The sequence below is a fragment of the Palaemon carinicauda genome, chromosome 11 (genome assembly GCF_036898095.1).
Source record: "Palaemon carinicauda isolate YSFRI2023 chromosome 11, ASM3689809v2, whole genome shotgun sequence".
In the NCBI taxonomy this organism is placed as follows: Eukaryota; Metazoa; Arthropoda; class Malacostraca; order Decapoda; family Palaemonidae; genus Palaemon; species Palaemon carinicauda.
In genome coordinates, this window is record NC_090735.1 from 69,973,781 (window position 1) to 70,001,194 (window position 27,414).

The 27,414-nt window shown below is 43.8% G+C and overlaps 1 protein-coding gene across 11 annotated transcripts in view; it reads right to left on the bottom strand.

The window, feature by feature from the left end:
* tun (tungus) overlaps positions 1-27,414 on the bottom strand; it is a 285,848-nt gene that overhangs the window by 105,625 nt on the left and 152,809 nt on the right. For all 11 annotated transcript variants that reach the window (XM_068383106.1, XM_068383102.1, XM_068383098.1 and 8 more), the window contains one exon: positions 8,709-8,862. In XM_068383106.1, coding sequence (XP_068239207.1) covers positions 8,709-8,862 — 154 coding nt within the window. The remainder of the gene's footprint in view (positions 1-8,708; positions 8,863-27,414) is intronic.

The window sequence follows — 27,414 nt, forward strand, 5'->3', positions numbered from 1 at the left end:
GTAGGCCCTGCTGCTTCCTCCGGTGCCTTGGATGACCGCGGAGGTAGCAGCAGTAGGGGAATCAGCGTTATGAAGCTTCATCTGGGGTGCATAAAGGGGGAGGGTGGGCTGTGACACCCAAGCAGTACCAGCCGAACTCGGTCGAGTTCCTTGTCAGGCTGGTATGAACGTAGAGAGGAGAGGTCCCCTTTTTTGTTTCATTTATTTGATGTCGGCTACCCCCCCAAATTAGGGGAAGTGCCTTGGTATATGTATGTATGGCATCTACGCAATCTAGCCAGAGATTTTCTGGTGGCTCTGTGCAAGACTGTTAATTCTGAAGACTACCTCGGGACTTGTCGTCGTTTGAATAATCCTGTGGTTATTTTAATCGAATTGATTCCTGCTGTATGGAGAGTTCCATTCAGTAGGTCTATGGCATCATCAATACTTATAAACTGTTCTGCACTCCCCTCTATTTAACTTAGCTCACAAAATTTAACCCAGTCTGCCTTGCCAAGATTCTATCGTGGCGATCTTTGTAAAGGCAGACCCTTGTTGGTAATTATAATGATTGGTGTATGATCACTAGTATGCCAATCATCTAATGTCCTCCAATCGAAATCAAGAAGGCAGTTAGAGCTTGCAATTGAAATGTCAATGCATGACAAGGTACCTGTCTGAACATGGAAGTGTGTGGGCTCTCCTATATTAAGGAGTTCGACATCCTCATTCTCCACAATTGATGAGATAATATTGCCCCTTGTGTTTGCCAAAACATCACCCCATAAAGGATGTCTACCATTCATATCTCCAAGTAAGAGAAAAGGTTGAGGGAGTGGTTGAATGACCTCTACTAAATCATCATATAAAATATTATCATTTGGAGGTAAGTACAGAAAGCATATTTTATATTTTCTCCCTATATCAATTAGTACAACCACTGCCTACAGGGGTGTACGAATAGACAAAGGTAATTGGGGAACATCCCGACGAACGTACATGAGACTTTCGCCATGGCTCCCAGCTTGTTGATTATATGGTGTTCTATAGCTAACATACTCTCGAGGACTAGGAGTGTTAGGATCAAGCTCACTTTCCTGTAACCATACAATTATGAGGAATGTTCATGAATTAGGAGCTTAAGCTCTTCATATTTGGCCCTTAAACCCTGACAATTTCATTGCAAAATGGAGGAGAAAACTGGATTATTTCTGGAAGACATCTTGGATGAGGTCTTCCCATTAGCAGTTTTTAATCTAACATTATTACCTGTAGGTTTCCTCAGAGATGGTCTTGATATGTTGGGTTTTATGTTTTTGTTTTTCTTTGTGTCCTTATGATCTATTTGTTGAGGTGGATGGTGGACCTCAACTTGAATTTCTGATTTATTCAGTTAATCTTCTGGTTCATTAGAAACATCACCAGACAAAACATCAAATTTATTTGATGTCATCTTTAATGTTTCTAATGGAGGGGGGAGAGAGAGATGGAGGTCTCTCTCTTTTACGATTAATAGATGGTGGAATTCTAGGTTTTTGCTCTTTTCCCACTACAGGTGCATCAAGTAAGTTGGACTTAAGTGGAACCTCCATCAAATTAGGCAAGAACATGGCCTGAGAGAGGTTTGTACTAGTTTTTTAAGTGGAGGACAAAGGCTGTACAGAAATGGGCAATGACATAGTGTTAATACACCGTGGTAAAGCCTCAGGAGGTAATATGCTTACATCGTCATTTGACATTTTATCAGATGGTATATTTCTTTTTCTAGAGTTATTGGCAGTACTAGGTTGGTTTGATTTTAATCCCTTAGCATAGGTATTTGATTTATTTAATAGTCTTTTGGTATGTCCCACACTTATATGTTCTAAATTAGATTTGTTAAGGGCAGCCTCCTCCAACTTATATAGCTCGCAGCTCTTGTATGTGGATTTATGATTAGAGTTGCAATTTAAACACCTGGCTCCATCCTTCGAGTTGCAATTTAAACACCTAGCTCCAAGTGCATATTCTCCATGGTAGATCTGGAGCAAATACCACACATTTTCTCATTTTTGCAAACCTTAGACGGGTGCCCAAATTTAAAACGATTAAAGCATTGCAGTGGCTTCTGCTTGAATGGTCTGACTTTAATCATTTCGTTTTCAATAATAATTTGGAAAGGTACATCAGCATCCTGGAACTTCACAAATTTTAAGCAATTTGTATTTTTCCTAACAGTACTTACCTCGAACTACTTTCTTAGGAGTATCTGGGATCTCCTCCCAACCGACCAGAATTTTGTGTAGTTTACCCTATCTCCGTTTTCTATGCGGGGGAACCTCTGGCGGAGGGATACCCGCCATAAGGCGACCCGGGGTCAGAGAGCGTGCTCGCTCAGGTCTCGACCTCCAGTAAGTTTTCTGGTCGCGACGTGATTACACGCCGCGCTCTCTTCACCCAGTGCGACCCTTGGTGTCCCCCGACCCTTTGTGTCTCACGCGGTACCCACGTGGTCCCCTCGTGTTCAAACCTTACCTTATCCTACCTTTCCCTCTGCGTTCCTGCGTCGATTGGTACTTTTGTGTTGCTGTATGGAGCATCCCCGCCGTTGCCCTGGGCCTATGGCCGGTAAATCTTGTGGGGCCTTTCTTTCCAAGCTGGAAGTCGACCCCCACTATTTGTGTTCGTTGTGTAGGGGCAGTGTGTTTTCCCCTACTGCCACGTGTCCGCAGTGCGAGTCCTGGAACGAAATTCAGTGGGTGCGCTACGGCACTAAGAAAAAGAAGGCGACCAAGAAATCACCGAAGAAGTCCAGCTTTGCCTCGCCCCTAACGTTGCCCGATGCCTCTTCGGAGAGGGGTTCTCTGCCGCCTTCCCCTACCCAGAGTAGGGGATGAGGTAAGTCCGTTGCGGGGAAGCGGCCCATTGCTCTTCCCCAGGAGTCTGTGATGTCTGTTGGTGGGGATATTGTGTCGGTTCAGGCAAGTGGGGGGCCTGAGGGAGGGACGGAAGTGTGTTCGGGAGACGAGGTCCTGGTGCCAGCAGGGTCCGTCTCTACCGACGATCCGATGTGGGGAAGCCCACTACGGCCTCTTCCCCTGCATCTTGGATCTGTGTTTCAAGTACGTCAGCGACCGGGGGAGATGCCGAGAAGGAAAATTCACCGAGTTCAGACCCCCTCGCATGGGCGCCGCCGAGGACGCCCTTCAGGTCGCCCATGAGACTGGAGGAGGAATTCGACACCTGGTTCACCCGCAAGAAGGTGCCTCGCTCTCATTGATGAACCTGGGACTTTGTGAACTATCCATACATTTAGTAGACATATGTCCAGTATCTCCTCCTCTGTAAATTCATACAGGTCTCTGTTAAAAACTACTCCCCTTCCGTATCTAAAATTTAGGTGGGGTGTGACATCTAACTTAATGTCATCATTAGTTGTTTTTATGTTAGACAGTATTACAGACTGTGTACTTGATTTGGCATGGATAAGGAAACTATTTTTTCCAAAACGGGATACTGTATATCGCCTGGTGCAATAGTTCCTACTTTTTTCTGAATTAATTTGCATATTTTAAAATAATTCCCTGTAACCCCCTTTAAGTCAACTATCAGCCACATTGGTGGTTTTGGCTTTCTGTGGGAGGGCACAACTAAATCCGCGTCTTTTTCCAACTAATCAGCAGGCCTATACACATCCAAATCCTTTGGTACCTTATCGCAGAGAGCAGCCGCGACATTCAAGTTATTAATTTTAATATTATTCAAGTTACTTATAGCACTAAATGCTTTGTCATAACTACTGTAAGATATCCATGAATCCCATTTTTCATCTTCAAGTTTCATCCAAATTTCTTTTATACATCCATAGCACACAAAAGCTTTATAGAGATGATCGTAGTTTGTCTCTATTGGAATTTGGGTGACACGAAGGATTCAAAGTTTCCTTGCGTTACCCAAATTACTTGATTTTGGAATATCAGTAGGATGGTTCTTTCCCGTTCCGAGGTCATCAGCAGAACTTTCCCTATTCAAATTATAGGTCGTCAACAGTGTCGGGGGGGGGGGGGAGGGTTAAGCATATCCAGGGGATGGGGAGTCAGTGTTTGAAGGATATATATTTGAAGGTGGGATTTTCTTTATGATTTTTGTTGGTTGTTTTGTTGGTTTACCTGCTTGAGAATTTCAAGGAAGTATTATACGTTGGAAAGGAAATTTGCATTCTCCACTATCAGGACAATGAGAGCATATTTCCCAGATGGTCCACTCCAGATCCTACCCGCGAGCCGTGAGGAAGCATTAGTATCGCGTCCAGTCAATCGCAAAGAAGAGACAACTGTTTGTCTATAGTGACGTGGGACAAAATCTGTCTGCATGGGTCCAGCATATGTCCAGACTGCCGCATGCGTCTACTTTGCCGTGAGTTTCCAGACTGCTGCATGCATTCCGAATGATGTGAGTCTGCCGCGAGCCGTGAGGGAGCGTCAGTATCACGTCTGGTCAGTGGCTCAAAAGAGGCAACTGCTTGTCTATCATGACGTGGAGACAAAACCTGACTGTCTTCATCCAGCATATGTCCAGGCTGACGCATGCGTCCCGCAGAACGCGAAGGTGAGACAACTGTTTGACTATCTTGTTGAATGGATAAATTTTGAATGTCAGAGTGCTGCATACGACCAGATTGGCGTCTGCGTCAGCAATGCCGTGAGGAAGAGACCAGATTGGAGTCTGCGTCTGTAATGCCGTGAGGGAGAGACCAGACTGGCGTCTGCGTCTGTAATGCTGTGAGGAAGAGACCAGACTGCCACATGCGTCCGCCCTAATGCTTGCCGCAACGCGAGCTGATCGCTGCGAGGGAGCGTTGTTGAGTATCGGAGAACTACGCTGCCCGATACTATCGGAAGACCGTTTTCTTGGTCTATTGTTGTCCTTAGATTCTTTTAGGTATAATTTTTCTGCCCGAGAATCGTAAGCGTCAAAGCAGATACATGATAAGCGCCGTGTGCGCTAACTGAACGATGTACTGATCGCTGAAAGTTATCATCAACTGTTGATACTTCTAGCTTGTATCGATCGTTGTGAAAGATTGTCAACAGAATTAGCGTCTGCGTCCAGGTGGTTACCAGGGGAAAGACCCTGTCACATTTCCCAATCTGGGGGAAGGGAAGGAGCGTGTACAGACGTAAACTGAGCACCTTCTTCATCCGACAGACTATGCGTCTTACGTAATTGTTTTGGTGCTGACACGTCGTCTTCGTCCGAAAGGAATGCCTCCGGTGAACACCAGTCACTGCAGGAGGGTTTATTAGGAGACATACGTCTCTTGAGTGGTCTAGAATGTAGTGGTTGACGCCAACCACGTATCGGTTTTTGCGTTATCCGACGAAAAAGCATACATTTTAACCTCGTCTTTACTATGGCGAGGGGGAGCGATCTGTACATCGTTAACATGATCGCTCGAGGGGACGTCCGTTCGCTGATCAAAGACTGACATATCTTTTGGCCTTTCGTCATTCCTTCTCCCAGGGGTTGGGGAGCATGGAAGAGGTCCCCGGCTGGGATTATGACGGACACGAACGGACGTACCCTCCACTGAACTGACATTGAAAACTAGCACTTTTAATTATTTCACATTAGATCTTAATAAACCTTTCCGTTGCAAGAGATTATACTCTTTCGTCAAGGGGTAGAAAGAAAATACAATAGAAATATATGATTAATATTAGTATTCTCAAAATTGAAATACAAAATAACGATAAAAGTAATTGTGAAAACAAAAAACAATTGTCAAGAGTATTACGTATCGTACATTGACTGCATTGCGTCATTATATGTGCCACTGAATACTAGCACTTTAAACTATTTCGCATTAGATCATAATAGACCTGCCCTTTGCGAGAGATTATCCTCTTTAGTCAAGGGCCAGAATGAAAATACAATAGGATATATGAATAATATTAGTATTCTAAAAAGCGAAAAATTAAATAACGATACAAGTATTGTGAAACAAAATCGATCGTTTAATATTTGACATCTCCCTTAGAAATACTACAAGCATAAGCATAAAATGACTGTATGCTCGAGAAAGACTCTAAATTGAAAATTGACTAAGGGAAATATACTAATAGGACAAATATATACATGTACTTGAAAATAATATATTTCCCTACATTATAAACATACTTATGCTTAGTAAGCTAATATTTTAAAAATTTCTTGCAAGAAAAGAAACTAATTCACATAATGCAATTCATACTATTATACTCTTTCGTCATGCAGATTACGTCACAGGATTGTGACGTCATCACGATGGCGGACTAAATTCCTTCAAGGTAATCACATTCCGCTCTGCTAAGAGTTTTGTTACAAAATAGTGACATCACAATGTTTAATGTAGAAAATGTCTTCCTTCCATTATAACTTTAAGAGTTGTTCGTTAATAAAGTAGGGGGAAAATTTTTTTTTTGATCCTTCAATGTACAGACAAGGAACGAAAACAAATACATACATGCTCCCTGCTAATTACAGTGTGGGAAGAAAAAGCAGCTCAAAAGCCGTTCTAGCCCAACACCCAAAGTTTAACAACAGAAGAGCCATTACTGGGTTTGAAAACTTGTTTATCCTTGAAAATCAAGTTCAAATAAACTGTCACAGTTGGACCAGCAAAAAACTATCCTATATAATATCTTCGATAGTTGAAAGGCAGCGAAAGCTATTAATAATAATCAGACAAAAGGTACTTTACCAAATTGTAGAATAAAGTAATATATTCACGAAACGAATTCCCGAGGTGTTGACTCGATCAACGACAGAGAATTTCTGAAGAATGTTGGGAATGGTTCTGATAGCCTACGAGTGATGGAGCTCATGAATGACCACCTACTGTCATGGCGGCGATCGCCACGAATTTGAATTTCTGTCGTGACGCATCGAAACGCGAGATTAAAGCTATATATATGTAACTACCAGGGAAGTTACATATTTAAAAAGTTAAATTACAAACCATTATAATTTCACTTAGTTAATAAAGAAACCATTCGGAAGCAGAACCTAACCCGCGAATGGGAAAGGTGCTCCCCCCTTCCCCCCACAGAGTATACTGCTGGCCGCCCATGAAAGGTGAACGGTAATGACCCTGAGAAAGAGCAAGCCCGTAGTCAAGCTCTCCTTTCCCTCAGCAGAATCCACGTAGAGGGGAAGGCGACGACAACAGCTGATCGAAGGAGTATCCAAATGATGATGATTCCCCTGCGATGGCGGCGGATTCACACAGAATGCTATCCACCAACGGGATGACTGATGGCCAAGGGGGAAAGGTCAAAAGGGGAGATTTTCTGGCCTTGAGAACCTGCCGTACTGCGCTTTCACAAACACAGCCACATACACAAAGGAAAGTTACAACATATACAGTATATAAAAAACATTAAGAATGTTTCCATAGGTATAGTGAGAAAAATCAAAGCTAAAAAAACAAAGGTTAATGGCAGTTCAAAAATAGGCAACAACCACTCACCCTCCGAGTCAAAGGTAAAAGGAGCTCAGTCATAGGTGTGTGAGCGGGAGGGGTAGCTTGCTAACCCCCTAACCCCGCTAACTAGCGGGATGGGTAGTTAACCCTCACTAAATTTTAATGGCTCGTTCTTTCAGCTTCGCCATAAATAATACCCCTAATAAATAGCGTAGGTTTGTATTCCAGTTACAGAACAACTGGGTATTTTTGGAAAAAAAAATGATGCGGGTCTAAAACCATTATCTTTTGGAGATGTTCCTTGACAGGATTCTTACAAAAACAGATAATGAAATATTTAACCAACTTAACAAGACTGAACTGATAACTGATCACATGTTTGGTCTATATGCAATACTGAATGATACCGTAACACTATATTTTGGAAACAAAAATATGTCAACTTCATAAAAAATAAAGTGAATGCGCAGTATTTTCAAAACATTAAATAATCACTTCCCAATTTGATTGGAAAAAACTTGAAAGTACCAAATCTAACATTTGAAACGTTTCTATTTTGCATACTCAAGTTATACAGTAGAGTACTCGGAATCAAAATATATAATCTAATCAATCAAGAAACCATATTAATTTCATCTGATGTAACTTACAATTACAACAATTTGACAAATTGTCACCATCGTAATAGAACATTATCATAGAGGCCAACCTCAAAATAGTACAATATGGTCTGTGTGCATAATCTCTATGTGCAATTATGCCTTAAATAAGTGCAAATATACACTGACTATCATCCAGAATATCAAACCATACCCCAGCCTTCTCTAACTTTGGCCATAAGATTATCCCGAATAAAAAAAAAGATTAAGGGAGGATTACTGAGATAAAAATGCTAAAACATACATTCTTCATCTAATTAAGTACAAATCAAAATATACAACCATCCGAATACACAATCAAAATAAATAAAATATACCCCAAAACCCTAACTTTAGCTTATACCCACACTGAACCAACACTACAAGAGTAATTTATGAGCTAGAGTTACGAGCTAGTGGCTCTTGAACTCAATTATTCATAAGGCAGAAAAACAGAACATTACAGTACCTGTGACTGATTAAACCAATATTTCTCAACGAAACATTCCCTAAAGGGACTTTCATTTCTTTTTTTGCAGGGGGAGGGTTGTAGTAGAATAATAAAAATGCCAAAACACATGGATATGATAAAAAAGAAAGAACCAAGTACAGTACTGTCAAACAATAAAGAAACTTATACACACCCAGGAGACAAGCTTATCTTCTGACTTCCCTATTCGTTGTCTCCAAAGAGGAACACAGCGGGACTCGTTACTGATAAAGGCCACATAACATTTGCCCAGGTCTTGTGCTTCCTTGCACTGGACATACTCACATAATCTCCAGACATTTTCTTCACTGTAAATAGAAAGCATTTTCAAATATAAAGCTTATGTGATTAACATTAATGAAATATCTGAAATACAGTGCATCTAAATATAACAATTTTACTGTACAGTATTGAAAAAAAGTTTTGTTTACAATGAACCATTATACAGTACAGTACTGTACTATATACTTTGTTATTAAAGCCTACTATTTTAGCGAATAATATTAAAGTAAATAATATCCAAACACAATATCTTGTTCTTCCGGGGGAGGAAAGATGCAAATCAAGTGAGGTGTATCATTCAATCTCTCACCCTACCATCATATAATTTTCTATCTTTAATTGTAGTGTCTGAGCTCAATCAGAGGAAAGGGAGAAAGGCCTCAATTTGAGAAAATAAAAGTAATTTATATCTACTAAATGCTAGTTAAAATTTTCTTTTATTTATTCAAAGCAAAATCCCCAGCCTTATAGACAAGGACGATCAACTGAGGCAATACATGAAAAAATTAGTATTTACCAAGGTTCAAGCTGAAGAATCTTCAACTTGAAAGCTTTAAAAAACATGAACCAGTTTACATAGTATTACAAATCATCTTAAGTTCATATAGCTATAGGAATTCTTGATCACTGACAGTAGCAAGATCAGCCGAGTGAGCATAATGGAGGGTAGGTTATTGGGGGCTTCTGCATTAGATGCTAATGTTAATTATGGTGGACTTGCCAACCATTCAATTTCAGAACCTATTCTTAAACAGCATTGCATTTTTAACTAGAGGGCTTAATGTAGTGTATTAAAGTTCCAGCATACTGGATCTCTAACTAGGGGCTTCTCTAATATGAAAGATCTATTAGTCTTATACAACAGACCTGCTGGGTATATCAAGGACTGTATGTTGAAGGACCAATGACAACATTGCCGTACATCATTTGGTAGATGGGAAAGATAATTTTTATTCCAAAATATCCTTAGGAATTTAATCAAATCCTCCAAGGAAACTTTAGTTGCAGAGATACCCCTGAATTTACACTACATTGCTTTCAATGAAAAAAGACAATTTGTCCTAAATTGTATTTTTCCTAGCTATACAAACCCGTAATCATTTAATATTGGAATTTTCTTCAGCTCAGCTGAAACAGCCGAAGAGAAAGAAAACCAGGCAGTTGTGCTGATTGGTTGGCTGGCGGTATGGGGCGGAGCTTAGCTCCACCCCCCCCCACCCCCTCCCCAACGCCAGCCCGCATTCCTCATTCAAACGCTTTAGGCTCAATGTGGAACATGAGAGGGGTGGTAGAGGCGGGTATTTATATTAAATGATTACGGGTTTGTATAGCAAGGAAAAATACAATTTAGGACAAATTGCCATTTGTTCCGATGCTATACACAAACCTAATCATTTAATATCGGAAGACTCACTGGTTGGTGGGAGGTCTGCCTTTGCTGCTTGTGGACAGCTAACTGCCCGGATATAGACCTGGTCTTGAATGAGAGCTGAGGACTAAATCCACCCACCCCTGTCTCTTGACCCGACATGATGATGGTGGGGTCTGAGAGACTGGGAGCCGCCGCGCGATGTGTAAGAGCATCGTGCGACCAGAGAGCGTGAACGGAAAAGACATTCGACCCTAGGGTCGCAGTGACTGGATGAAACTCCAAAACCAAATGGCAAAGGGTTTATGCATCCATCGTCTTCCCTGCCTAGCAGAAGACGGGGGGAGAATACTTGTAAACAAACTCTAGCAATCTTACCTGGGAAGAGTTGTCTTAATGTATGGAACTCCAAGGGAGGAGACAGAGAGAAAGTTGGATCACCTGCAGACTGCTTTTCAAACATACCATAAAATCAAGAAAAGAGACGTCCCTGTCCCGGAGGAACTGGAAAGGTCAGACAATAGCTTGAGCTGCTACCACAGGGCCAAGAACAAAGGTGTCCAAGGACTTGTGCGTAAACTCCCTCAAGTAAAAGGCTGTAAAGGTGGTCTGGTGTTTCCCAACGCCAGCCTTCAGCACTTGGCCCACTGCAAGATTTCTCTTGAAAGCGAGTGTGGGGGCAATGCCTCTGATCTCGTGAGCTTTAACCCTCGCTGATGCTTGGACTCTTGAGGAAGTCTCATATGCCTTGCGGATGGTCTCACGGATCCAGAAGGATATCGTGTTCCTTGACACCTCCCTCTTGGTTCTGCCGGTGCTAACAAAGTCATCGACATTCAGGTCTGAGACGCCGAGTTCGCTTAAGATAGCGCCAGAAACATCTGACGGGACAGAGAAGCCTCTCACCTGAACCGCCACATCCGGTAAGGAAGGAATACTGAAGGCCTCGAACCTGGGATCGTGGATCGCTGGGTTCAGAGTCTTGGCCACAAACTCTGGCACAAAACTCAAGGAGATCTCCTTCCAACCCTCTGCGTGAGTGACATTACAGGAGAGGCCGTGTAATTCCCCGATTCTCTTTGCCGATGCCAAGGCTAGCAGAAAAAACAGTCTTAAAGGTCAAGTGTCTGTCTGAGACACAGCTCAAGGGTTCATATCTAACACGAGTAAGAGACCCGCCGAGAATTGAGGTGACATCCCACTGGGGAACTCGAAGTTCCCTTGGGGGACGCGACTGTTCGAAGCTCTTAATGAGCATAGAAATCCCCAGGGCATTGGAGATATCTATGCCCTTCAGACAGAACACCATTGCAAGGGCAGATCTGTATCCTTTAATGGCAGAAACCAAAAGGAGCTTATCTCTGCGAAGAAAGACTACTGTACACCAATCACAGAAGACCAACCACTTCCCCTGGTAGACTGAGAAGGAGGATCTTCTAAGGTACCCTTACATCTCTCTCGCAGCGAGTCGCGAAAAGCCTCGTGTTCTGAGGAGATGCTGGATGGTTTCCACACGTGAAGTCTGAGCAACTGCACCGCCTGGTGCTAACTGTTCAACAACGGTTGCCGAAGGAGATTGGGCCAGTGTGGTAGCTCTCGCGGTGCCTCGACCAGGAGCGACAACAGATCAGGAAACCACTCCATGTGTGGCCATAGTGGAGCAATGAGAGTCATCCTGAGTCCTGGAGCTACTAGGACCCGGTACAGTACTGCGCGAAGCAAGCAAAAAGGGGGGAAACGTGTAGCAATCCGGTAGATCCCAAGGATGTTGCTGTGCATCCTCAAACGCAGCCGTGGGATCTGGTACTGGAGAGCAAAACACAGCAAGCTTGGCGTTGTGCGGTGTTGCGAAAGGTCGATGCATGGTTCTCCCCAAAGGTCGAGTACTCGACTCGCCACCCAAGGGTGAAGAGAGCATTCTGCCCCTATTACCTGGTTTCTGCCAGACACTTCTCTTGCCTGGAATGTACCTGGCTGACAAAGTTATGTGTTGACTCTCTGCCCACAGAAACACCTGTCTCGTCAGCTGCTGCAAGGGATGTGAGAGCGTGCCCCCTTGCTTGTTGATGTGCGTGACCACGGACATGTTGTCGCTCATCAGCACTACCGAGTGCACTCTCCAACAGGTCTGGAAATAAAAGAGTGCTCTCGAGACTGCCATCATTTCCAGAACGTTGATGTGCAGGTGTTTCTTCTCTTCCGACCACACACCTGACACGACCAAGTCATCCAGGTGTGCACTCCACCTTCCGTGGACGCGTCTATGAACAGACGGAACTGAAGTGGAGGAGGGTTTATGAGAAACCCTCTCATGAGGTTCTCCTCGTTTAGCCACCGAAGGAGATCCTCCCTTACCTCGCGTACCATGAGGACCGGACGAGAGGGAGGATTGATGGCTGCCGACCACTGCTCCTTCAGACACCACTGAAGGAAACGGAGATGGATCCGCCCGAAAGGAACAAGCTTCTCCAGCGAGGAGGGGTGACCTAGAAGAGCTTGCCACTGGAGGGCTGGAATGCCGAGTTGATCAGCATTCCCAGATACTTCACCTTCTGCTTGGGAATGAGGTTCGACTTCTTGCAGTTCACCACGATCCCCAGATCGCGACAGACTGCCAGAAGCGAGGCTCGATGCTGACTCAACTGCTCCTGCGAGGGAGCGAGAATCAGCCAGTCGTTGAGGTACATCAGTATGCGGATGCCCCTCGAGTGGGCCCAAGCTGCTACTGTTATGAACACTCCCATGAACACTTGGGGAGCTGTGCACAGTCCAAAGCACAGGACTTTGAACTGGTACACCGTGCCCTGGAAGGTGATTCGAAGGTACTCTCTAGACGACCAACAAACTGGTACTTGAAAGTACGCGTCCTTCAAGTCTATCGAAAGCATAAAGTCGTACTGTTGATGGCTAACAGCACAGTGCGAACTGTTAGCATCTTGAATGCAGTTTGCTGAACAAACTTGTTCAATGGCGAAAGGTTGATGATCGGTCTCCAACCTCCTGGTAACTGATCATGTACGACTTCTAGCGCATCCTTCTCCCACATTTCCTGGACCTCCGCCTCCAAGGCCAGAGCCTTCAGGGATGTTGGAGTGTATGTGTGGAACGCTATTGGAGTGTAGGATGGGGGGGGGGGGGGCGATGAAGCATGAATGGGAGCTTGTACCCTTCGCGAAGGGTTGACACTACCCATTCCTCGGCCCCGAGGTGCTGCCCCATCGCCCAATGGCGCGATAGGCATCCCTCTACCCTCTGCCGCATGGGAAGTGGAAAGCCAATCTCAGCGTTTCCCTTTCCCTTGCTTTCCCCTGTTCTTTCCCCGACGTGGCGGAGCTCCCGAGGGAGGCTGAAACGTCTGTTTGGGGGCAGAACCCTTCTGAACAGGAGCAGGTCTCGGCTGCACAGGAACAGCAGGAGCACGACCAGTGGTACCCTTGCCCCTTCCCGTGGGCTTGGCTTGGCCTGGCTGCGGACGGTTTCGCAGGACCAGGTCCCTTGAAACTTACAGCTTGCGCCTGGTGGATAATGGAGTCCTTCGAGTGGTGGCGCCATTTATCCCGTGTGGCCCGAACTTCCTCTGGTGGAGAGAGAGAAGTTGCAGCTCTAATAGGAGCGTTCCTGAGTGCCAGGGCCTCTCCTGAACCAATTTGTCTCACCAAACGAGTGGCTACTGCCTCGCGTTTTTGAGGATCAGACTGGCATACTAGGTAGCAAGCTGGTCCAAGAGAAAAGCAACAGCTTTCCCACCAGACAAAGCCAGGTTCCTGTACTGTTCCATGTGTCCCGCGCGAACACTGTGGCCATACCACACCAGTAGTCGTGCCACGGAACAGCCTTGAGAGCAGCAACAGAGATGGACTCCACAGTTGAAACCTCAGAGGCCGAGATGGCCACTCTCTGGGATTTCAAGCTCTCGACCGAGGAACCCCCAGCAAGCGCTCCGACCGCGGGGTCGAGAGGAAGAGGACAAGACACAGAAGACTCTGTGACATAGTACCTCTCCTGTCGCTGGAGTGGTTGAGGGAGAAGCTTGTTCGAGCCTTGGCTCCTAGGCGGATCACCAGGTCCTGCGATCTGGTCACTCACTCGGTCCAATGCTCGAGCAGCATGTCCCAACCAGGATAATGTGAGGGGCCGTGAACTGCCTTCGGAAACTCCCCATAGGATCTCCAAGGCTGTACACTTATCTCAGACACTACCTCAAGAGAAGCCCTGAGGCCATTAACCTCACGCATGGGGTTAATGACCTCTAGTAACTGCGACTTCACCTTGGAATCATCCGTCTCCATGGCCGGTGAAAACCGTGGAAGTGGCTGATCCCTCGGTTCCGCTACATCCGTAGGTGTAGGGGAAGCGACATGCTGCACAGGGGATGACATCCTCCATGAATACCCTTGCTCTGGTCATAGGACCGAACCAGGGGTGTATTCAGGAGTCAAGGAAGAACCCTGGCAGGGTTCATCCCCGACGGAATGCATCGAGGTTCCACTGCGACCGAGTGCTTGACTGGTCGCTGCGAGCCCCACGAAGCTCACGAAGGAGCTCGAGCACGAGCGGGGTTGCTGGGAACTTTCACACCAGGTGGTGTAGACAGGTTAGTCGCGCGAGTGGTGCGCGCGGCCTCACCTGTTACATGGCCAGAAAGCATGGAGGTTGGCTGCATCTCACGCGACTGGTATGAGCGAGAGCTAGCCTGGTCGTGCACGACCGGCCCCTATGCCGCAGGCTGAGCCGCGAGGTGGCTCCATGCCAGGCCAGAGTCGAGTGCGCGACTGTCTGGGCCTTCTCTCTGCTCATGCGACAACGAGTCGCTGAGTCGGTCCGCGTGGCTACCCCCGTGGAGGTAGTCGTGCGTACTGCGGATTCTTCGCGAGAGACCACAGCTGAGATTTCTAGTGCCAAAGCAAGGACTCTCCTTTCCCGGCTCCAGAGCGATTCAATTCGAGTCTGAGCAGTAGATTGGGGGCCCGAGGACCCCGTCACCATGCTCTGGGAGACGATACCTACGCCCTCGAGCGCGGTTGTCGTGCATGGAGGCCTTGCGCGAGATTTGGCGTGAACTATCCCACTAGTGCAGGGAACGCGGGAATCTCGCACATCGTCCTCATTCTCCAGAGGAGAAAAGGTGTCTCGGGGCGCCATGTCCCTTCAACTGCGACTGGCCTTCCTGGCCTTCTTCACTTTCCTCTTCTTCCTCTTCCTCTTTCCCCTGGGGGAGAAGAGTCAGAGTCAGAAGATGAAGACGAAGAGGAGGAACTAGAAGAGGAATACCGCCCAGACTTACTCTTCTTGTGCCCCCTCCAAGGTGCTGGAACGTTGGTCGAGGCAACAGCAGCCGACACTGGATGAGGATGAACAACTTGAGCCATGTCTGTAGGAAGAGCCGTGGTCAGTGAACATGGTGAACCTGAAAAACATTGCATCAGCAGAAGTTTGGCAGATTTTGATTTCAAATGCTTATCAGCAGGAGATTTGGCGGATCTTAATTCTAACTACTTATCAGCAGAAGATTTGGCAGATTTTAATCTTAACTGACTTGCAGGCAAAGCTGTAAAGGATTTGCCATTAGTCGTTTAAGAAATCTCAGTGATTAAAACCTTACTCTCCCTTATTTTAACAAGGAGTCCTGCAATTATTTTACCCTTGGAAAAGGTTTGCATTTTGCCAGGAACAAATGCTTTATCAGGTACAAAGTCAACACCAACAGGGGCATCAGTGAACATGGGAGTCGATAAAGTTACAACCCAGGGTTGCCAGGTTTCCTAAGTGAGAAAAGGCCAATTTTGATCAACTGCAGCTTTAAGAAGTTAAAAATGGCCAAAGGTATAGCCTTTAAGGCCAACCTTTATGATATTGCTAAAGGCTCACCAATTTCAAATATAAAAAGACCAAATTTGATATATTTAGCTGAAAAAGGCCAACCTGGCAACCCTGTTACAAACTCGATTACATTCATGTGTTCATCAACAATCGTATCATTCAAATAACGTTGTTGAAGCTCGTCCGCCATATTTAAATGGCGTCTCAAATTTAAGTCAAGCTTAACTGATAATCCGAGAGACGCCCAAAATTCCCCCTTCTTACCGGGTAACTTGTCGTCATCTGTAACAACAATCTGTAGGGTGTCTCTCGGGATCGCCGAAATAGCGGGAGCGCTAAGGTCAACCGCTCCCCCAGCAAAACGCTAGAAAACCCCGACAGGATATGAATCCGGGCTTCCCAAAATGGCCGCCAGGATTCATACTACGGCAAGGAGAACCTTGAGACCAAGGTTTTCCCCTGCATGTCGAGCAGAGCATGGGCGGGTCTACAGAAGGTGACGAACGCCACACACTTCAACGCCTGCCCGCCACGGTCTGCACAACATCGCATTTAAAGAGTAACTTTCTCCTTCATAACAAAGACCAATCACTAGTACACAAGCACAAGAGAAGGCAAAAGGCTGTAGCGTAGAGAGCGGAGAGTAGAGCAACCATCCACATTGAGCCGGAGCGAGTGAATGAGGAAAGCGCGCTGGGGGTGGGGGGATGGGGGGGCGGAGCTAAGCTATGCCCCATTCCGCCAGCCAACCAATCAGCACAACTGCCTGGTTTTCTCTCTCTTCGGCTGTTTCAACTGAGCTGAAGCGAATTCCTATATCAAATGATTACGAGGTTTGTATATCATGTCGGAACAATGTGAGGTTGTGAAATCAGTATTGTGTACCAAATGTAGAAACGGACAGTATTACAAGTGCTCTGAATTGCAAAATAGGTAGCACATAAAGCCTGTACTGCTTAAGGTACAGGAAACACAGATACTTGCAAGGAAATTTAACATTTTTAAAAGGTCTTCCTATAGAATAATCAGGTTCATGGTGCAAGTACATGAAGTGTCGAGACTTGCAAAACAGATAGTTTGGGCTTGTGATAAGGAATGAAAAATAGTCAGAAGAAAACAAGCAGATATAGAAGTAGCAAAATGAATACAATAATTTCACTAAGTGAATACCTGTAAGTAAGTGCAGAAAATAAAAACGAAACAATATTTTTCTTTTTTATAAAGACCTACACCTAATAAGAGTTCAGTCAGAGACAGTGCAGCAAAAAGAGAGGAGAAAATTCATTTCATGCGTACTCCACATAGGGAAAATAAAGTAAAAATTTTGTGATAATAATTGTATGAAAAGCAAACAGGAAATCCATACAATAGATATGCTATACCAGCCTAGGTTAGCCCTGCAATACACTTTAAATTCTATCTCAGATGGCCAATCCTGAAATGGTAGGTAAAGAAATCTATGTCCAAGCAGCATTATAAAATTTGTGTCACAGATACAAACAATTACTGTACTATACATTAACATATTAATTGTTTATTTGTCAAGAATAGTACACCAGTTACACTTGGGGAAATACCTTATCTTAATTAGAAAAACCTGATTTCTAATTCCATATCCACAGTATAGCCCGGCAGATATTACTGTCAATCAATAACTAATGTAGGAATATAATTTTAAAAAAGTGTGTGCATTTATAAAGCAGAAATTATGAACATTTAGCAAGCACATTGATGACCTCTCCAGATACAAGCTTGAAATGGTGCCCTTGTTCCAATTAGTATTAATTTCTGAGCAATCACCAAAGGACATGTTTACTGCATACAGTACTGTGCAAAGTAGCAGCTCATAAGTTAAAGTAAAACATGACCACTAAGGTCTCCTTATCACCAAGAACTAGGAAGGAGATATTTCCATTGCACACAAAAGAAATCAAATACAATAGCAATAGTTCTCATGATGATAAGACTAGTTGATGTTCAACTGGCTATCGTCAATTTCCTATGAAATGGCATAATTTATGAAATTAAAATCACAAGTTTTAAAGGTAATTTGTATTTTTCCTAGTTATACAAACCTAAGTCTTCATCTCATAGGGTATGATTTTGGCAAAAGCTGGAAATGGCCACTGAAGAAATTATCAAGATGCTGGTAGCTATCACTAGTTTCCGGTAGGAGCATGCTTGGCCCCCACAACCAGCTCTTCTAGCCTGCATTTTTATTCTGCAAGGGATTTGCAGGGTATGTGCAGCAGGAAGTGAAACCTAAAAGAACTTAGGTTTGTATACAGTACAGGTAGTTAAGAAAAATATAAATTACTGTGTACTTTTAAAATTTGTGATTTGTTCCAACGCAAATACTGTACAAACCATTGTATTTAGTAGAAGAGTCATCTTCAAGAGAAAGGAAGTCCTGCCCCCCTAACTAGCAGGCTAACAACCTGGGATTATGATACACAGTCCTGGAAGGAAAGCAGATCCTCATATCTTGTGACCCAGGGTTAAAAGAACTACTGTGTCACAAACCATAGATTTTTCATAAGAGAATCTAATTTTTCTGAGAACAATGAGAAATTATATTTTCAATTTAAAATAAATTTTTGAATATACTCACCCGGTGGATATATATGTAGCTAACGTCTCCGACGGTCGACCGATTCCAAAAACTCGCGAGCGATCGCCATGGTGGTTGCTGGGTGTGAACACCAGCGCCAAGTGCCGGCAGGATACCGCATATATTTCCCCAGGAATTCAGTTCTTCTCAGTCCGTAGGGTCTCTATCGGGGAGGAAGGGGGGGGCCTTTAATTATATATATCCAACGGGTAAGTATATTCAAAAATTTATTTTAAATTGAAAATATCATTTTTAAATATTTAGCTTAGCCGGTGGATATATATGTAGCTAATTCACACCCTTGGTGGAGGGTAGAGACCAGTATTAAAACATTAAAGGAATATAAGCTCAAGAGTTTTTGACAATTATCCAAAAACAAACTTAAGTATAGGTACCTGATAAGGAAGCTGACTCTGATGATTACTCTGCCTCATTAGTCCGCTATCCTTATGAAGCCCAGCGTTCCACTCAGGGTGCTGAAAGACTTCTAGGAGCTGTTATATTTAGGGTGAACACCCCTATAACAGGACCTCATCAATACCCTTGATCTGGGCGCTCTCAAGAAACAAGTTTGACCACCCGCCAAATCAAAAGATTGCGGAAGACTTCTTAGTCTCCACGTACAACCCAAAAAATTAAAAGTTTCAAGAGAAGAAAAAGGATATTGGGATTAAGGGAATGTAGTGGTAGAACCTTCAACCACTACTGCCCTCACTGCTACGAATGGTCCCAACGTGTAGCAGTCCTCATAAAGAGTCTGGACATTTTTTAAATAATGTGAAGCGAACACAGATTTACTCCTCCAAAAGGTTGCGTCCATAATGCTTCTAAGGGATCTATTTTGTTTGAACGCTACTGAAGTTGCCACTGCTCTAACTTCATGAGTTTTAACCTTAAGCAATTTCAGGTCATTATCACTTAAATGAGAGTGAGCCTCTCTAATTAAAAGTCTAATAAAATATGATAACGCATTTTTAGACATAGGTAAGGAGGCCTTTTTAACTGAACACCATAAAGCCTCTGAATTACCTCGCAGCATTTTGGTTCTATTTAAATAAAATTTAAGAGCTCTTACAGGGCACAGGACTCTTTCAATTTCGTTCCCAACAATTTCAGATAGATTGGGAAGTTCAAACGATTTAGGCCATGGACGAGATGGTCGTTCATTTTTGACTAAAAAACTAAGTTGAAGCGAGCATACTGCTTTATTAGAGCAGAAGCCGATATTTTTGCTGAAGACATGTACTTCACTAACTCTCTTTGCGGTAGCCAAGCTCACTAAAAAGAGAGTTTTGAGTGTATGATCTTTGAGTGAGGTTGAATTCAACGGTTCAAACCTTTCAGACATAAGGAACTTAAGGACCACGTCCAAATTCCAAGCAAGAGCAGTGATCTGACGCTCCTTGGAAGTCTCAAAAGACTTGAGTAGGTCTTGAAGATCTTTATTATTAGACAGATCTAAATTTCTATGTCTAAAAACTGAAGCTAACATGCTTCTGTAGCCTTTAATGGTTGAGGCAGAAAGGATGCGATTATTTCTAAGATAAAGTAGAAAGTCTGCAATCTGTGCTACAGTGGTACTGGAAGAGGAAATAGAGGAGGACTTGCACCAGTCTCTAAATTCCTCCCATTTAGATTGGTAGATCCTGATGGTAGAGGACCTTCTAGCCCTTGCGATCGCTCTAGCTGCCTCCTTTGAAAACCCTCAAGCTCTAGTCTAGAGAGTCTTTTGATAGTCTGAAGGCAGTTAGACGAAGCGCGGGGAGACTTTGATGAAATCTTTTTACCTGAGATTGACGCAGCAGATCCATCCGTAACGGTAAATTTCTTGGAATGTCCACCAGCCATAGAAGTACCTCTGTGAACCATTCTCTCGATGGCCAGAGGGGAGCAACCAACGTCAACCTGGTCCCTTCGTGAGAGGCGAACTTCTGAAGAACCTTGTTTAGGATCTTGAATGGTGGGAAGGCATAGATGTGTAGGTGAGACCAGTCCAGCAGGAAAGCATCTATGTGGGCTGCCTCTGGATCAGGAACTGGAGAGCAGTAAGTTGGGAGCCTCTTTGTCAGTGAAGTCGCAAACAGATCTATGGTGGGTTGACCCCATGTCATCCATAGCTTCTCGCACACATTCTTGTGTAACGTCCACTCCGTGGAGATGACTTGTCCTCTTCTGCTGAGGCAGTCCGCTAAGACCTTCATTTCTCCTTGCACGAACCTCGTCAAAAGAGAGATGTTTCTTGCCTTTGACCAAATGAGGAGGTCCCTTGAGATGACGAAAAGGGAGTGAGAGTGAGTCCCTCCTTGTTTTGAGATATACGCTAAGGCCGTGGTATTGTCTGCATTCACCTCTACCACCTTGTTCTGAACCACTCTCGAAACTCTTTAAAGCTAGATGGACTGCCATAAGTTCCTTGCAGTTTATATGGAGTTTCTTCTGATCTGTGGGCCAAAGACCCGAGCATCCCAGATTGTCCAGTGTCGCTCCCAAACCCAAATCCGATGCGTCTGAATACAACACATGGTTTGGGTTCTTGATCCCAAGAGAAAGACCTTCTCGAAGTCTGATGTTGCTGTCCCACCAAGTCAGACATGTCTTGACTGAGTTGGAGATTGGAATAGAGATCGTCTCTAAGCCCTTCTCCTTGTTTCAATGGTGGTTTAGGTGAAACTGGAGAGGGCGAAGGTTGAGTCTCCCCAGAGATAAACTGCTCCAGCGATGAAAGAGTTCCCACAAGGCTCATCCAAACTCTTACTGAGCAACTGCTTTTCTCTTGCAAGTGACGGACTTTTAGCAGAGCTTGTTCCATTCTTGTGGGAGACGGAAAAGCCCGAAAAACTCGACTCTGTATCTCCATCCCCAAATAAAGAATTGTCTGGGATGGAGTAAGTTGTGACTTTTCTACGTTCACTAGGAGACCTAACTCCTTGGTTATGTCTAATGTCCATTTGAGGTTCTCCTAACAGCAATTTAATGACGACGCCCTGATTAGCCAGTCGTCCAAATAAAGGGAGGCTCTGATCCCTGACAAATGTAGAAAGCTTGCTACATTTCGCATGAGCCTTGTAAAAACAAGAGGAGCAGGGCTGAGGCCGAAGCACAGTGCTCGGAATTGGTACACTACTTTCCCGTACACAAACCTCAGATATTGTTGAAAGTTTGGATGAATCGGGATGTGGAAGTATGCATCCTGAAGGTCGAGAGAGACCATCCAGTCGCCTTCCCTTACTGCTGCCAAAACAGATTTGGTAGTCTCCATCGTGAACTTTGTCTTTACAATGAACACATTGAGTGCACTTACATCTTAAGTACTCCTGCAGAGAACGTGGCTGCCAGTTCATTGGAGCCATCCCTTATGGCCTTGTCCATACATGACATAATTTGTACAGCAATATCATTGTCTGCTGGAGAGACCTTCTTACTTAAGGCTCCCAGGGACCAATCCAAAAAATTAAATATTTCGAACGCTGGCAAAACTCCTTTCAGGAGATGGTCTAGCTCTGAAGAAGACCATAAAATCTTGGAGCGTCTCATGGCTAGACGATGAGGAGAGTCTACTAGGCTTGAGAAGTCTCCCTGGGCAGAGGCAGGTACTCCCAAGCCAAGAACTTCTCCTGTGTCATACCAGACGCTCGAACGAGAAGCTAATTTAGAAGGAGGAAAAGCAAAAGCAGAATTTCCTAAACTTCTCCTGGATTCCAACCAGTCTCCCAGTAAGAGTATGGCTCTCTTGGAAGAACGAGAGAGAACTAACTTCGTATATGAACGAGTCGAAGAAGTCATGCCAAGAGTAAACTCAGACGGCGGAGAACACGCAGCCGTTACAAAATGAGTACGAAAAATTTCCCTAAAGATATTCATAACTTTTTTTTTTTTTTTAAATCAAGGGATTGTTGGGCAACCCTAGGTTCCTCCTCTTCTGAATGAATCCCCAAAGGTACATTAGTTGAAAGGGGGTCATCAACTACTTCTTCAGAAGGCACATCATCTGATAAATCTAAAGTCTTGCGAGAAGGAGATTTATATTCAGAATGACGTGAAGGTAAAGCCTGACAGGCTACATCAACTTGTATATGATCAGAAGTTAAAGTTGGAGGGTCGATGTCACGTTGTGACTGCAGAGAATGTTGTTCTACTACACATCGTGACTGAAGTGACTGACGTTCAACGTCGCGTAGTAACAGCAGTGACTGCTGTTCGATGCCATATCGTGACTTTGGTGACTGACGCTCGACGTCACGTCGTGTCTGCCGCTCTACGTCACGTCGAGTCTGCGGTGTCTGCAGCTCAACGTCACGTTGTGACTGCGGTGGCTAACATTCAAAGTCTTGGCGGAACTGCAGTGACTGCTGATCAAAGTTACGACTCGACTTAATTGACTGTCGATCAAAGTTACTTCGGGATTTCTGCTCTGCATCTCGTTTAACAGCAAAGCTGACACTAAGGGTAACGTCAGCGTAACGTAACAAATCTCGTTTAGAAGGTTGAAGACCTGAATCACGTTTTCCAGAACCATGACGTACAGTAAGCAAAGGATCCTTTCGCACAGGAACAGGATCGTAAGCTTTCATTAAAGAATAAAGCTTTAACTGCATATCTTGCAAAACACTTAACTTCGGATCAACCGCACTCGGAATAGATCGTAACGTCGGTAACGTCTGTACATGAACGTCATCACTATGAACGGGACTCTCATAATGACTACAGCCAGGACGTTGATCTTGTTCTGAAGGAACTAATTTACGTTTCAACGGTCTCGAAACCTTACGCCAAGATTTTTTAAGAAACAAGTCATCGGAAGACGAGGAGAACTTAGTCTCTCCTGTCTTATGGTAAGGACGTGCTTGAGGAGCAACGTCTGATACCTTTGAGGGAACGTCTGTTCGTTGATTAAAGCCTCTCGCTCCCTTTGGTCTTGTGACATTCCTTCTCCCAGGGTTGGGGAGCTTGAAAGAGGTCTCGGACTGGGTAAGCGACAAGTACGAACAGACGAACCCTCCGCAACACTGAACATCTTTTTCGCACTTTCTTCACTGACACTCGCATTTTTAAATAATTTCACTTTAGACATGAATAAAGCTGATTTCTATCTGAAGCAAGCAATTCTCCCTTAAATCAAAAGGTTAGAATTGCGAAATATGTCGTATAATGTAAGCTCATTAGTACATAATGTATCACACATGCAAAAATTAATAAACATATACATATATATAATAAAATGTTAATATATAAAGTTAAAAATGATCAGTGACTTGGGAGGAGACTAAAAAACTAGATCGCTAAGGACTACGTTTTCTATCTCTCACTGTACAGTGCCTTGGGATGAGAACAAAAACTAGAACGTGAAGGACTACGTTTTATCCTCTCTCTCTCTCTTTCTCTCTATACAGAGACTTGGAACAAGAGTAAATAACTGAATCAAGAAGAAGAACGATACTCACTCCCAAACTCCTTGTACTGTATAGACACTTGGGACGAGAACAAAGATTTGGATAGTTCTCTCTCTCTGTTCAATGACACTCGGTTCTTGTCACGAGAGTATAGGCTCATTTACTCTTTGTCAATAAAAGGTTATTTGACTAAAGAAAAATACTAAAAGGACTAAGAAATGCAAAATAACATGTTCCTTTTAAAAAGTATCAAAAAAAAAAAAAAACTTCAGTTTGTAAGAAGAATAAACTAAACGTCAAAATCGATTAACTCTTCTGCAAAGTGACACCATGATTCTCTTTCTATCGTAACGATAGAGGGCAAACTGCGTAACATAAATAAACTTAACGCTAGTTCATCTTTGAAAACAGAACGAAGACTATTCAAAGAATAAATTTTAAAAGACAAAATATCACTTAAAATATTTTCTAAAAATATTAATCCCATCAATCTATAAAAAAAATACAAAAGTTGAATGGGCTCAACGTTGCTTAACTTCGTTTTCCAAGTCAGTACCGCCTACAAAGGATAGGCATAGGTCACTTATAAAAAATATAAAATTTATCTCGGTGTTTAGTATAAATGGAAAGAGAATCGAAGAGGCCTAATAAAGGCGGGTGAGATATAAAAGATAGAGAGGTAAATCTACAAATATCAACAATAATTTATAAAGTGATAAAATAATTACTAAAAACTAAAAGCCTTTAACACACTTCCGTACACTGAGGGAAGGGTCGGCCATCTCTCTCTCTATGGAAAATCCAGAGAGAGATTAAAAAAGAAAGGGTAAAAATTTTTCTCTCCTTTCAAAAAGAGTTTCTTTTGAAGATCTTATTGTTTGAGAATAATCCAACATGGCGAAAGCCATAAAACCATGAAAAAAGTACTTCACCAATTAGTTGAAAACTTTGAGGTTAAGCGCGAGCAGAACCAATGTTGTCATTTCAACCGACAAAGAAGAACTGAATTCCTGGGGAAATATATGCGGTATCCTGCCGGCAGTTGGCGCTGGTGTTCACACCCAGCAACCACCATGGCGATCGTTCACGAGTTTTTGGAATCTGTCGACCGTCGGAGACGTTAGCTACATATTTATCCACCGGCTAAGTTAAATATTTAAAACCTATCTTTCCCTGTGAGAACAACGTCCATGTTAAGGGTTAAATTAAAGTGGTGGGTTTGCCTTAACTCTTATACAGTACTCCTCTTTGTAAGGGGTGTGAGGATTATACACTTCTACTATATCAGTAAAATAACTACTGTACCCATCATTAATGTGCTCACCTACATCAGCTTCCATTCCAGCTCCATAGCATCATAACGTCTAACCCCAAGGGAGGGGAAAAGGAAAGAGAAAGAAGGCCAGACATAGTCACTTTCATACTTTAGACTTATGTCGCAACTGCTATCTTAGACATGATGCCTCTTGTCCTGTTCAGAAGCAAGGCTTGCTTAACCTCTTGCTCGGCAGCTAACACAGGCCCTATGGAAAAAGTGTCCAAGGATATGTGGGCACAATCCTGAAGCTTATGTGGTGTGAAGGTGGTCTATCTTCCAGATGTCTCCCCTCAACACCCGGGCAATTGAGTAGTTCTTCCTGAAGGCCAAAGCAGTACCGGTTCCCAAGTTCACAAGCTCTATGAGGGGCTGAGATTAGTGTCCTGTGGCTCCCTATAAGCCCTGACAATTATTTCACTGAGCCAAAAAGAAACGGTATTCTTAGAGATCTTCTTTGTCCTACCCGTACTCACGATAAGGTTCTGCAAATGGAGCCTATATGATTGCATATGTTTCAGGTAGAACCTCACTGCCCTTACATGGCATAGAAGCAGGTTGTTGGGATTATTGGTTACATTCTTCAGTGATGAAACTGAAAAATAATCAAACTACAGTCAATGAACAATGGATTTCAAGTCTTGGTAACAAAATTGGGCACAAAAAAAAACGAGATCCACCTCCACCAAGTAGTTCTCCCACACGTTTGGTTAAAGCTAAAGCTACCAAAAAAACCATCTTAAGAGTAAGGTCTCTGTACGAGACCCACTTCAACAATTTATATGGTGCTTTCCTAAGTGACCTTAGCACTCTAGTTACATTTCAAGCTTGGGGTCTGATTTCCCAAGGGAGGCAGGCCTGTTGAAAGCTGTAAAATAAAGGTAATAATTCATGAGAGGAAGAGAGATCTAATGCATTGTCTACATACATGGCTCAAGGCTGAGCTACTGTATAGCCTTTTACCACTGACACCGAGAGGAGTTTCTCATCCAGCAGATACACAAAAAAATCACAATTAGTTGTATGGAGGGTCCGAGAGAAGTATTGAGTCTAGAACACCAATCACAGAAAAGTTTCCACTTCACTTCTTATACTGCTGTCAAAGACTTCAGGTCTCCCAAGAGTTGTTTTGCAGTTGATTGCTAAAAAACAATCACAGAGGAGTTGCTACATAACCTCCAGCCATGAGAAGACGCAAGTTCACCGCATTGTGGTGCCTCTTGATGTGAGGCTGGCACAGTAGATTGTGTTATGTCAGAGGCCCTCTTGAAACCTCCCTTAGGAGACTGAGAAGCTCCGGCTACCATTTTGCATGTGACCACCTTTGTGTCACTACAGTAATCTTGATACTGGGAGTCTCGATGACTCTACTAATGACCTTCCATAGAAGGCAGAATGGTGGAAAGGCATAGACATAAAGGCCATCCCATGGGTGTTGGAATGAGACCACTAGAGCCGCCGCTTAGTCCAGCACTGATGAGCAATAGACTCTCAGGTTGCTGTTGCGGTGAGTGGCAAACATGTCCGAACCGAGAAACCCCTTGCAGTAAAGATTTCCCTCACTACAAGAGGATTAAAGGACCATTCACTGCGCTCAATTCAACCAAGACGACTCACAATGTCTGCAATCACACTCCTGCCTGAAATGAATCGTACTACTAGGGATGTCGCATTGTCTATTGTCCACAAGTGCATTTTCACTGTCAGTTGGCAAAGGGACTGTAAAGCAGTATATCCTTACTTGCTGACAAAAGCCATTACGGTGGAGTTGTTCATCAGCACTCCCCAGTGGCCACACTATGCCCTGGAAGTGGATCAAAGCCATGCTCACCACCTTCAGTTTGCATAGGTTTATGTGGGATCGTCTGACTTCCTCCTCCATCCAGAGACATGAAGTGGAGCGCTTTAAACTAAGCGCTCCCCATCCCTTTATGGATACATCAGAAAAAAGGAGTAATCGGAGAATGTTCCTGCATGGCGGAACTCTCTTAACAGGTTCTCCTCCTGGAGCCACCTGGACAGATTCATTCGAACCTCTGATGTCACTCTTACCAGCATGTTCGGTGGATCTGA